At 38.4% G+C, this 12,434-nt stretch overlaps 3 protein-coding genes across 3 annotated transcripts; 1 reads left to right on the forward strand and 2 right to left on the reverse strand.

The window, feature by feature from the left end:
* LOC107646551 lies at positions 3,634–4,182 on the reverse strand. Its single transcript, XM_016350732.1, has one exon. It carries the CDS (start codon positions 4,180–4,182, stop codon positions 3,634–3,636), a length of 549 nt encoding a protein of 182 aa, XP_016206218.1.
* On the reverse strand, positions 5,313–6,056 carry LOC107646550. Its single transcript, XM_016350731.1, has one exon. It carries the CDS (start codon positions 6,054–6,056, stop codon positions 5,313–5,315), a length of 744 nt encoding a protein of 247 aa, XP_016206217.1.
* LOC107646000 (transmembrane protein 184A) lies at positions 8,088–12,007 on the forward strand. The gene is made up of 6 exons (XM_016350170.2): positions 8,088–8,510; positions 8,819–8,892; positions 9,618–9,767; positions 10,062–10,347; positions 10,897–11,130; positions 11,264–12,007. The coding sequence occupies exons 1-6, from the start codon at positions 8,355–8,357 to the stop codon at positions 11,633–11,635; spliced, it is 1,272 nt and encodes a 423-aa protein (XP_016205656.1). The 5' UTR covers positions 8,088–8,354; the 3' UTR covers positions 11,636–12,007.

The raw sequence follows: 12,434 nt of genomic DNA on the forward strand, positions 1-12,434 counted from the left end.
TTGTTATACTTTTTTTTTTTGGTATACTAAATGGGGCTGGAAGCCCAAAATTACATTATAGAAATAGTTCGGGGTAGTACAACCCCTCTCGCATCATCTAAGACAATGTTCCTAAGCTCTGCAGATGGTAAGTCAACAAAATGAAATCCCGGTGCTGCCATCAAGTTTTTACGGGATAAGAAGTCTGCTCCTCTGTTTCCTTCCCTGTATGTATGTCTGAATTCAATTTTCCATTCCCTTATCGTCATTTGGTGAATTTGTCTAACTAGTGGCTCGTGATGATTCATGCATCGCTTGGGTTTGATCATTAGGTTGTACACCACTCTAGCATCAATTTCAAACACGATTCTTCTTAGTCCAAGCTCCCAAGCTGTTCTCAATCCATGTAGCAGTCCCCATAATTCTGCCTGAAAAGCTGTACAATTTCCTATATTCACCATATATCCAGCTAACCATTTATCGTGTTCATTCTTAATTATGCCACCGCATCCCGCTTTTCCAGGGTTGTCCAAGGAGGTTCCATCTGAGTTAATTTTAATTCATCCAATAGGGGGCGGCTTCCACGAGACTTGTATCTCTCTTTTTCGCTTGAGATAATTGATAAGAGGCTCTTTTTTAAAAGCTTCCTTTATGTTTTGGACGTAAGCCATGATGGAGGTTTTAGCTTCCGCTGGTCTTGTTGTAGCTTGGGTAAATATTTCTTTATTACGCCAACGCCACAACCACCAACAAGTTACCAGGAAGTATGTCTTCCATTTTTCCTGATTAATTCTACCAATTTCTGTTATCAAGTTCCACCTCACTCAAAGATTAAAAGGAGCTCTAAAGAACATGTTAAAGTGCTGCGGATGAATTAATTGATGCCAAACCTTAGCAGCTGGGGGGCAGTCCCTTAGTACTTGTAGAATTGTTTCTTATTGGCCTTGGCAGATGTGACAGTTCGGATTACTACCGAAAAGCCTTGCTCTTCTCTCTGCTGTTAAGAGTCTTTTGTGAATCATCAGCCATCCGAAACATTTTATTCTTTGTGGTCCTTGCCAGCTCCACAGGATTTTCCAAATTCTATCTTCAACTTCATTATTATTATTACTTAAGCACTTGTAAGCGCTTGCTATGGTAAACTCCCCATCTTTCGAAAGATTCCAAAGGATTATGTCCTCACCTCCTTCATCAATTGGAGGAGGAGTTGCTCTTATCTTTTGGATAGCTTCGTGTGGGAGATAGCGAGCAAGAAAATGTAGGTTCCACTCTCTAGTTTCTAGTCTAATCTCTCTCACCTTGAGGCTGAGAAGCTCTTCTTCTAGAGATTTTGTCACTTTCAAACAAAGTTGCCCTTCATTTCTAACCCAGGGGTCAGTCCAAAAGTTTATAGTCTTTCCGTCACCCACCGTGAACTCTATATGTTTTATCAGTTTACTCCATTGAGCAGCCAGATTTTTCCACAAAGGAAAATCGGTTTTATAGGTTTCCATACCTTGTAGGGGGTTTCTTCCCCTCCCGTACTTGCTATACATCACTCTGACCCAAAGCGCCTCCTTTTTTGTGAACAATCTCCATAGTGTCTTCATTAGAAATGCTTGATTCATCACATGAATCCTTCGAAATCCTAAACCTCCCAGCTCCTTTGGTTTACAAATTTGTTCCCAGCTGATTGCATGAATTTTCTTGTTATTTTGATCTTCTCTCCAGATGAATTTTCGTTGAAGCTTCTCAACTTTGGCTCCTATCCCTTTTGGTATGAGGGAAAAAGGCATGTCAAAATTTAAATACGGACTCACAACTGATTTAGCCAAAGTGATGCGTCCCGCCATTGATAGACAATTGACTTTCCAACCCTTGAATTTTTCTTTAACTCTATCCAGGATATTTTTGTATTTTTTTTTTTACTTTTTTGACCATTAGTTAACAAGGCTCCTAAATATCTCCCCAAACAAGAGACTTCTTGAAAATTGCATGCTCCCTTTATACTTTCTCTAATATTATGTTCCACATTTTTTGAAAAAAAGAATAGATGACTTTGCCACATTTATTTTTCATTCCTGATGCCTCTTTAAATCCTTTGAAAGTTTTCTTGATTTGCTTTATTTGGGATAGAGATGCCTCTGCAAAAAGTAAAAGATCATCTGCAAATTGTAGATGTGAAATTGGAAGTCCATCTCTTCCTACCCTCATCGGCTTCCATAGTCCCTTCCCAATATCATCCTCTATGGCATGAGATAATTTCTCCATGGCTATGACAAACAAGTATGGAGATATGGGGTCTCCCTGTCTAAGTCCCCGATTTGGTTGGAACGTCTCCGTTTTACACCCATTCCAGAGTACCTTGTATTTCACCGACTTTACACAGGCCATAATAATCTCCAGCTCCTGCTTTTTTATGCCAAACTCCCTCAAAGTGGCTTCCAGGAAGTTCCAATTTAATCTATCATACGCCTTCTCAAAATCTATCTTGAGAGCCATGAATTTCTTCTTCCCTTTCATCCTCTTCATATCATGGGTCATCTCTTGTGCTATGATAATATTATCATGTATATTTCTACCCGGTACGAAGCTTGATTGGCAGGGAGATATACGATCTTGAATGGTAGGTTTTAACTTCTCAACCAGAATTTTTGTGATGCATTTGTATATAACATTACATAATGAGATTGGTCTGAATTGTGTGATGAACTCCGGCTGATTTACCTTAGGGATCAGAGCCAAAAGGGTATTGTTGATGTTCTCTATCTCTCTTGGGTTTCTCCAAATATCTGCTACATATTTTGTAATCGATTCACCCAAAGTCTTCCAATTATCTTTGAAAAAGAGGGCTGGGTACCCGTCCTCTCCAGGAGCTTTTAACGATCCTATGTTGAACATGGCATTTTTAACATCCTCTGCGGAAGGTAGTCAACACAAGTCTTCATATTGTTCCTCTTCTGATCTTGGGAAGGTATTTTCAGTAACAAGGATTGGTCTTCTTATCATCTCATCTTGATAAAACTTTTTGAAAAAATTGAGTGCTATGAGCTTTAACTCTTCAACATTCTCGCACCATGAACCATCCTCCTTTCTTAATTTTAAGATGCGGTTCCGTCTTCTTCTAATGATTGTTTTGGTGTGATAGTACTTCGTATTCCTATCACCCTCTACAATCCATTGTTGTCGTGACTTTTGAAGCCAAAAAATTTTCTCTTGGTCAAGAATCACATTAAGCTCCTCCTGTAAATTCTTTTCAAGTTCCACTAAAAATGGGTTCCTTCCATAAGTAGGTGACTTCAGAAAACCATTCAATCTATTTAAGAGTCTTCTTTTCTTCTTAAAAACATGGCCAAAATCTTCTATATTCCACTTTCTCAAACCCTCTGTCATGATGCTTAGTGCTCTGGGAACATCAACATCCTTATTCCATAACTCCTTTACAGCTCTTGTAAAATCACTGTGTGTCTTCCACATGGCCTCATATCTGAAGGGTTTTTCACCTTTATCCACTCTTTCTGGTTCTAGTGAAGCTAGGAGAGGATGGTGATCTGAGTTAACTCTTGGAAGTATGTTTATATTAGCATTTGGAAATGCAATTCTCCCATCAGAGTTTGAAAGAGCCATATCCAGTCTCTTATAGACTCTGTTCAACCCTCCTCTAACTCTCCCAACTCATGTAAACTTTGAGCCAATATATCCCATGTCAATTAAACCACATTCCTCTATCCATCTCTTAAAACGATTCACAGCATGCATGTCTAGAGTAGCACCTCCTTTTTTCTCATCTGCCTTACTAATATCATTGAAGTCTCCAATCAAAAGCCATGGCAATTTCATATCAGGCGCAATTTTCTTCATTTCTTCCCAAAGTTTAGATCTCAAGTGAGCATGTGGGCTAGCATACACTATTGTTAGGCACCAAACTCTTCTCTTAAAATCAACAATTTGTAAATGAAGGAACTGCTGATGGTTTCTCAACACCTGTACATTCAGGTTAGGATTATTCCACAAAACCCAAATGCCTCCTGCAAACCCCTTAGCCTCCTCCCTAATACAATAATTAAAACTCATTTCTCTAATCACCTTATCTGTTGTGTCACCACTACACTTTGTCTCCAATAAAATTACCATATCAGGTCGATACTGTTTGCAGAGTTCTTTTACGGTGCGTATAGATGCCTTGTTCACACACCCTCTAATATTCCAAGATAACAGATCCATGGAAAAAGAACAAAAGGAAAGGAATAGACAAGCAAATAAGCTGTACAGAACCTGGGCCTCCAAGCACAATCAACAAGCATCCAACATAATCTCTTCCTCCCTTGGTGGGGCATCTTCCCTGGCTTCATTTCCCTTTTCATACTGTATCATGGCTTCAACAAGCATTTCAGACTCTACCGAGACAACATCCGGTGGTTTCGGGTCAGGTGGATTATCAAACTTCATGTCCTCCCTTCCAGTGTTTTCGACTAGAATTGATTGATCTGTTGAGGGTTGAGTAAGGGTCACCCAGTTCTCCTGAAAATGATGGGGGTTGTTCTCGGTGTGCATGTCTTCTTGCAGAGGTTGTTGCTGTGTGGGTTGTGTTCTGTTATGGTTTGGTAGGTGGTTCAACTTGTTTTCAGATTTAGAGAGCATAATTTGTTCAATTTGTGAGTTTTTGCTTTGATTGTCAGAGCTAGGGGTCAGGGATTTGTGATTCCGTTTGGGGCTTTGATTTGGACTGGTGGTTTCAATAATAGTTTTCTATTGTGGATGGGCTCTTTGGTTTGCAAGGATTTTTGGGCTGATTTTTTTGTTTTGAGTATCTTTGATTTCTGAATTTTTTTCCCATTGCTTTCCTTTTGGACCGCATTTTGAGTGTCACTAAAGGCGGATATATCTTTTTGCGTTACATTCCTCTCTCTTGCTCCTTTGTCATTGTCATTAGTATCATTGTGTGGTTCTTCCTCAGCGTGCAGAACGGAAAAACGTGACCTCTGCTGTACGTTGATGTTGTCGGCCTGTATCTTTTCTTTTACATTATTCACCCCATTACTTGTACCTTCTCCTGCTGTAGTGGATTTCTTTCCACGCAACGGCCTTTGAACGATCATCCAGGGACCATAGGCCCCTTCATATTCTTCTGGACTAGCCTCAATAACTTCTTTACCCTTTGTTTTTGCTTTAGTTCCACTTATTCCCCCATTTTCTTCCTCCCTTGTCTCCGTTTGCTTCTGGTCATTCCTAACTTGTGTCTGGTTCTTCAGATTTGGACATTCACTTTTTTCATGCCTAACACGTCCACAATGGAAGCAAACCTGATGTAGTCCCTCGTACTCCATTATGTGTATATTTCCATTGATGAGGTATTATGAGACTAACGGCTTAGTTAAGTCTATTTCAACACATATCCTGGAAAATTTGCCTCTGGATATTTGTGAAGTGTTGGTATCAACTTTGATGGTTCTCCCCAAAATATTTCCTATTTTCTCCAAAACAATCCTATTATAATATTCAATAGCCAAACATGGCAATCTGATCCAAGCTGCAATGTTGTCTATAGTGGCTTTACTTGGGTTGAAATCAAGTTTCCAGAGTTGAATAGTGAGATAGTGATCTAGTATCTTCCATGGTCCCTCCATGAGTGCATAATCTAGATCCTCTGCATTGTAAAAACGAACAAGAAAATAGTCATTTCCAATGTCTATGACATCCAAGCTTCCCATTCTGCTCCACATAGCTTCTAGTCTTCTCTTAATCACTGCCAGCGAGACTTTTCTTCCCAAAACTTTTACTATGAGCGACTCCCACCAGTGTTTTCTCAAGTCATATTTAATTGATTCGCTTATCACCAGGTTGTATAGGCCGTTGGGTGTTTTCTCTATTTTTATTCCCAATTCCTCATTCTCGTCATCTGAGCTTCCTAGGTGGTCGGTCGCTACTCTGTCGCTGTTCTCAGTTCTGGGCTCTCCTCTGTTTGTACCCTTCTTGACCGCTTGGGCAAAGGATTTCGGAGCTGCTTCTTTTCTTCCCTCTGAAGGCCCTTCCACCTGTTTGGGTCTCATATCCATCTCTGCAGATACTGCCATATCCTTCGTTGATTCTTCCTCCATCCATTCTTCGTATCTCGGCGGGTTTGCTTCCTCCCCTGTAAAATCAGTTCCGTCAGTGGCTTTCTTCACTTTTTTTGACGTTCAGTGGACTAGTGCCCCTTCAATTCTTTGTTCTTCTCTTGGGCTGTGTGGGCGAGCTGCCCCTCCCCTCACAAAACCCCCTCTCATCTCCGTTCCTCCAATCCCTAGAGTCAGTGTAAATAAATCTCCAGAAGTGTTGCTTCTTGTTATACTTGAAACTCTTCCGTTAGTATATAGGCTCTTGTATTGTTCAAGGAGAGGCCCATGAAAGGATTTGATGGCTCAATTTTTTGAGCTTTCAATCAATAATTTACAAATATAGTTAGTTTAGAAAATCTTTTAGAGGTAATAACTAACAAATCATCATCGCTTGGTGTATTGGAGATTTGAACCAGAATTTTTGGTTTTCTAGCTGGAGGAGAGAAGGACGGTTATCTAATGAGATGGATTATGTTCACATTTCTGATTCGAATCTCCGGATACAGGATATTTGGTCGGTTGGTAGGTGGCATTTGGATACTCTTTATTCCCCTTTATCTCAAAATCTAAAAGCTATTTGGTTGGGAGGAGCGGGAGAATTGGCTTTGGCTTTGGCGTCAGCTTGTTCCAGAAAAGCATAAGTTTTTGGCTTGGTTGTGTCTTAAGGAGGCTCTTCCTACTGCAAGTTTTCGCTTTAGAAGAGGGATGTCATCATCAGATAGGTGTCCAAGATGTCTTTCTAGCCAGGAATCAGTTTTACATTATATTTGGGATTATCCAAAAGCTCAGCTTGTCTGGCATAGGTTGGATATTTCTTGTCATCCTTTGGATTTGAAGAACTGGTTCTTGTATCATAGCAGAGAGCATCCGTTCAAATTCTTTTCGGGACTTTGATGGATATGGCGAGTAAGGAATAATGATATCTTTAATCCTCATGAAACTTGGCCTCCGAAAAAAGTGATTTGTCTGGCATTATCTTCAGAAAAGGAGCTTAGGAATATTTTTGAATTACAACGTATGTCCATTCCCTCTACTCTAAATGGTTTTTGGAATCCTCATCCATTGGTACTTTTAAGATTAATTGTGATGCTAGTTATTTTGGTTCGGGTGATAGTGTTGGTTTTGCTTGTGTTATTAGAGATTGTAATGGGAGTTGGCAAATGTGGTGTTTGGGAATGATTGAGAGTAATAGTATTCTTCAAGGAGAATTGTTTGCCATTTGGAGAGGATATCTCTTAGCTTGGGATGTGGGTCAACGAGATGTTATTTGTGAGACAGATTATGTGAAAGCATTTAATCTTGTTACTCAAGATGATTTTGGGCTTATTGATCCATTGGTGCTCAAAATAAGAGATATCATGCATTGGAATTGGCGTGTTGACTTTCGTTTGATTATGAGAGATGCAAATACGATGGTAGATACTATGGCAAAGATGGCGATGAAGTTACAACTTTCACATGTGGAGCTTCTTTCACCTTGGGAGAAATTTAAGAGTAGTCTTAAACGAGACTGTCCTTCTATTTAAGCAGTTTCTTATTTTGTTTGTTTTGTTTTTCTTTATTTAGTTTATTTCAGTCACCAAAAAAACTAACAAATCATCATATTTTGGTTTCAGGGGCAAATCATTTTGTTTGAGATTTGTTACAATGTCTACCATTCAGTTAAATGTTATACTAACAAGTTGTTTGCAGGAGAAAAAATCTGTAGTGCTCTCTATAATCTCATCTCTAACAAATTTAAAAAATTACAGGTACTTATCCAACAGATTACACTACCATGGTCGTGGGAGTTATTATAGATAATACTTATCAAATTATCAAAATCCATGCATTTTCCTAATAATAGATTAATAGTAGTGAAGTAATCCCCTCTTGGTTTTGTTTCTCCTATTTCTCGTGAAACGTACGCGCTTGGGCGTGTTGGAAATTTGGAATAATAAGCATGCTAGCGCGTTTCGGTATAATAGGTCCGAACCTAAAGCAAAAGCAGTGATAACCGATAACTTAATTACATTAATTATACCAATTATACGAATATTAATTCATTAATTACTTCCATTCTGGATACAGGTGGTTGTGCTTTTCGGCACTGTATTTCCTTTTTCTCTGTTCCTTCTTGGCAAAGCCAACAGCCGCCATTATTGTTCGAGTTTCGACTTGCCACCGCACCATTCACCTTCTTCTCCTCTCTGCAATTCTTCCCTCTTCCTCTCAGATCTGCTCCCTTTTCTCCCCTTTCCCTTACATACGCACACACTAGGGTTTTAGAGTTAAACTTCCATCCCCAATTCTTCATCAATGGGGGTGCTGGTTCCTGCTTTCCTCTACATCACCGCTTTCATATGCACCCTTGGAGCTATCGCTTTGGCTATTATTCATATCTACAGGCATCTCCTCAATTACACTGAGCCTACCTACCAGCGATTCATCGTACGCATCGTCTTCATGGTCCCTGTGAGTTCTTTCGCTCTTTCTATTCTCGATCCCTATTATCCTGCTTTGTTAATTGCATGAACTAGTTTTTAGTGGATAGAACTAGAATAATTAGAGTTCGCTTATCTACCAGAGTTGACATTATCAAATCAGATGCACATCACGGTACCTTTCAACTTCAGATAAATGGATTTGATTTTTTAACTTCCAGTGTTAAATTGGAAGCAGAAAAGCCATTGACTTAATCTTGAAGTTCCATTGGCAATATTGAACATTTGATCTTTATGATTTATTTTAAACTTTTTAATGTAATTATTATTCTCTCGCAGGTTTATGCGCTTATGTCATTCTTGTCCCTTGTTCTACCTGACAGTTCGATCTATTTTAATTCCATACGGGAAGTGTAAGTTCGTATGCGTTGTTTTCCCCTATTTCTTCTCTTATTCGGTTGTTGCTGATATTAAATCTGATTACATTTTTGTTCATTCCTATTTCATGTTTCACATGCTTTCTCTTCTTGGTCTGCATGTTTTGGGTGATTAGTTTGCAATTACCAGCTTATATGAATATGAAAACTATATATTTCTGAATTATATATATTTCTACTCTACTCCATTCCTGAGTTAATGAAGACTCAGAAGTAGTTATGTATGGCTTTCTTAGATGGAGTGTTCGGAAACCCCCTCTATGTTGCTACCCAGAGCTCTCTGATACCATAATGAATTAATAACCCTACTTTACATGGAGTCTAAATTCATTGGATATCAAATAGTCTTGGATCCTTCAAATAGATTGATTTATCTATTATCTGTCTAGCTCAAGTGATTTTACCCTGTTAGCCAGTAACTTCTGAAAATTGCTCAACATAAGTAATATTCTTCCGTATAAGATGAGACTTAGGCAGTGTACTGTAGAGGTTTGCTGCAAAAGCAGACGTCCTAACATTTGCAGTCAAAAGAGAGGAAAGGCAATATACCATTTCTTTTCATACGTAGAGCTAATTTTCAGCTATGTGATTTATATTCATCCAGCATTCTGTTGTCTGCTCTTAAATTATAATGAGATTCACAGATATATTTGTATTATCCTGGAGCCGTTTGTTAATTTGTATCTTTTCTACTGTTTTAGTTACGAGGCATGGGTCATTTATAATTTCCTATCACTATGTCTGGCTTGGGTTGGTGGTCCTGGAGCAGTTGTAATAAGTTTGAGTGGTCGAGTTCTGAAGCCGTCAGTGTGTTTGATGACTTGCTGCTTTCCTCCTATACCGCTGGATGGGTGAGTTTGTGCCTGATTTATAAATTTTTGTATTAAAAGTTTACGTGCCAGAATATATCTATATTCTCCCTGCAAACCGATCCCTTCTATGGAATTCCATTTTTTTCCCTGGAATCAGGATCTTTGTCAGTTGGTAGTGTGTGTGGTTATGGTACATATATTGTATGGAAATTTGTTTTTGAGGGCTTTTGGAAAATAAAAATTTGTGCCAATGAAAAAGGACTTGTAACATGCCAGCATGATCTTTATTGCAAATTTATGGTTCTTCTCTCACTCTTGGAACTTCTAGTGCAGGCGTTTCATACGTAAATGCAAGCAAGGGTGTTTGCAGTTTGTGATTTTGAAGCCCATTTTAGTGGTAGTTACTCTCATACTTTATGCGAAGGGGAAATATAAGGATGGAAATTTCAATCCAAAGCAGTCATACTTGTACCTGACTATTATATATACACTCTCGTATACGATGGCTTTGTATGCTCTTGCCTTATTTTATATGGCCTGTAAGGATCTCCTCCAGCCATTCAATCCAGTTCCAAAGTTCATCATAATAAAATCTGTTGTATTCTTGACTTATTGGCAGGTACTTACTTTTCATGCTGCTTTTCTTTTTATGAAATATGATACGTTCTTTCCTATTTTCAAATTTCAACTCCTTCAGTCATGCAGTAATTTTTTTTTTTTTGGGGGGTGGGGGTGGTTGGCAATTTTATTAGTTTTCAAGACCATGGTAAAGGATGTAAATGTTATGCAAAATAGGAATAATCTTCAATCCTACATAATGCTGTTGAGCAACAATAACTGCACTTTGGTCACAATTTGAATAGAATGAAATACCCAAAATAACTACTTGATATTACAGTTATTTGGTTATGATTTCTTCTCATTTCCATCCATTAGGCACAAAGTGCCTTGAAACCCACTAGTAATACTCTATAAGGATGCTTTATTTGATTTTCATATGATCGGTACTTTGTTTTGGGCACTTTTTTCTGACCTCCCAATACAATTTTTTTCCCAGTGTTAATTTTGGGTTGAATGCACAGTTTTCTATGTCATGGCTTGTTGTACGTGTGTTTATCATTACAACTATAGATTTTTGAAGTAGTTTATTATGTTGTTTGCTTCCTAGGGTGTCTTATTCTTCCTTGCTGCCAAGTCGGGAATCATCAAGAATGCAGATGAAGCTGCTCTACTTCAAAATTTTATCATTTGTGTTGAGATGCTTGTTGCTGCTGTGGGCCACTTTTATGCATTTCCATACAAAGAATATGCTGGTGCTAACATCGGTGGATCTCGTGGTTTCACAGCTAGTCTTGGGCATGCCGTGAAGTTGAATGACTTTTACCATGATACTGTCCACCAGGTGAGTCTCGCTTTGTATTCACGCATTTCAACATTGTCAGCATATGGCGTGCATGTGTCTTGTTGAAATATCCGCCCTCCCTTTGCTTTTCATTTATTAGCTGATTTTTTGATACACCTTAAACTTGTGGCAGTTTGCACCAACGTATCATGATTATGTGCTGTATAACCACAGTGAAGGTGAAGAGGGAGCACGGAAGTACAGATCACGAACTTTTGTTCCAATGGGCCCAGAAATGGATACTGTGAGAAAAAATAAGCATATTTACGAAAACAAGTTAGATGACATACAGCTATCGAGTTTTTCTTCTTCTACCAGTAGCACTCCCTCAAATTCTGGTCCCGTTTCTGATGCTCGTAGTTCTGAGGCAACAAATTCTTCCTTGCTTGTGGATATATCCAGTTCTGCATCTGTACCGTATGATTTGACGGTTATTGACTTGGATGTATCCACTTTCCCTGAAAATGTACCTGCTGCTGATAAAGTTGGTACTCAGGAAAAATGAGGAACATTAGAATCTAGGTTGGTGGGAAAAACATTTTGCTAGAGAGATGAAACTGGGAGGGGCATCTAACGTTCTTTCTGTTCTTGAGAGAACTATGATTCAAGTATGGTTGCTTAAATTCTGGGGAGGGATTTAAGCTGATCCTGTGCGAGCAATTGTGTCTATATACCTTATAAGTCCTTAATCAGCCCCACTTCCAAACCCAAGAAAATTGTCCTTGGTGATGACCTTGGTCTTACTGTAATTGTATTTAATGGTTGTGTGCCGTGTCTTGGTGCACATTGTAGATACAGACAGAAGAGAGCTTATTGACATATATCAAACATGATACACATTCAATTTGAATTAGAATTGATTGATTCTTTTCTCACACGCATACTAATTCCTGTTGGGTTTGTAAAGTTCCATTGCTGTAGTTTTCTGTGTACTTATGTTTGATAATTTATAGATATTAGGTGAAACATGAATAAAGACATTGAGATATGGACATAGAGATATAAAATTGTGTTTGTTAGTGAAACATAAATAAAGACATTGTGGTTTGAAACATTAAATTAGTCTATTTTGTGTTATTCTTGTCAAAAAAGACACGGAGATATCAGGCTGAGATATAACTTATTTATTTTTTTTATTATCACTATCAAGTTAGGGTTTGTAAAGTGTAGTTTTCTGTGTACTTATGTTTGATAATTTATAGATATTAGGTGAAACATGAATAAAGACATTGAGATATGGACATAGAGATATAAAATTGTGTTTGTTAGTGAAACATAAATAAAGACATTGTGGTCATTGTGGT

This window comes from Arachis ipaensis, chromosome B06, assembly GCF_000816755.2.
Source record: "Arachis ipaensis cultivar K30076 chromosome B06, Araip1.1, whole genome shotgun sequence".
Lineage (NCBI taxonomy): Eukaryota > Viridiplantae > Streptophyta > Magnoliopsida > Fabales > Fabaceae > Arachis > Arachis ipaensis.

What these genes read in the sequence shown, in the direction of transcription:
- LOC107646000 (XM_016350170.2), top strand. Translation starts at nt 8,355, where the DNA reads ATGGGGGTGCTGGTTCCTGCTTTCCTCTACATCACCGCTTTCATATGC. An exon ending in TATTCTTGACTTATTGGCAG is followed by an intron (nt 10,348 to 10,896) that starts GTACTTACTTTT and finishes TTTGCTTCCTAG; the next exon opens with GGTGTCTTATTCTTCCTTGC. An exon ending in ACCATGATACTGTCCACCAG is followed by an intron (nt 11,131 to 11,263) that starts GTGAGTCTCGCT and finishes AACTTGTGGCAG; the next exon opens with TTTGCACCAACGTATCATGA.
- LOC107646550 (XM_016350731.1), bottom strand. Translation starts at nt 6,056, where the DNA reads ATGGAGGAAGAATCAACGAAGGATATGGCAGTATCTGCAGAGATGGAT.
- LOC107646551 (XM_016350732.1), bottom strand. Translation starts at nt 4,182, where the DNA reads ATGGATCTGTTATCTTGGAATATTAGAGGGTGTGTGAACAAGGCATCT.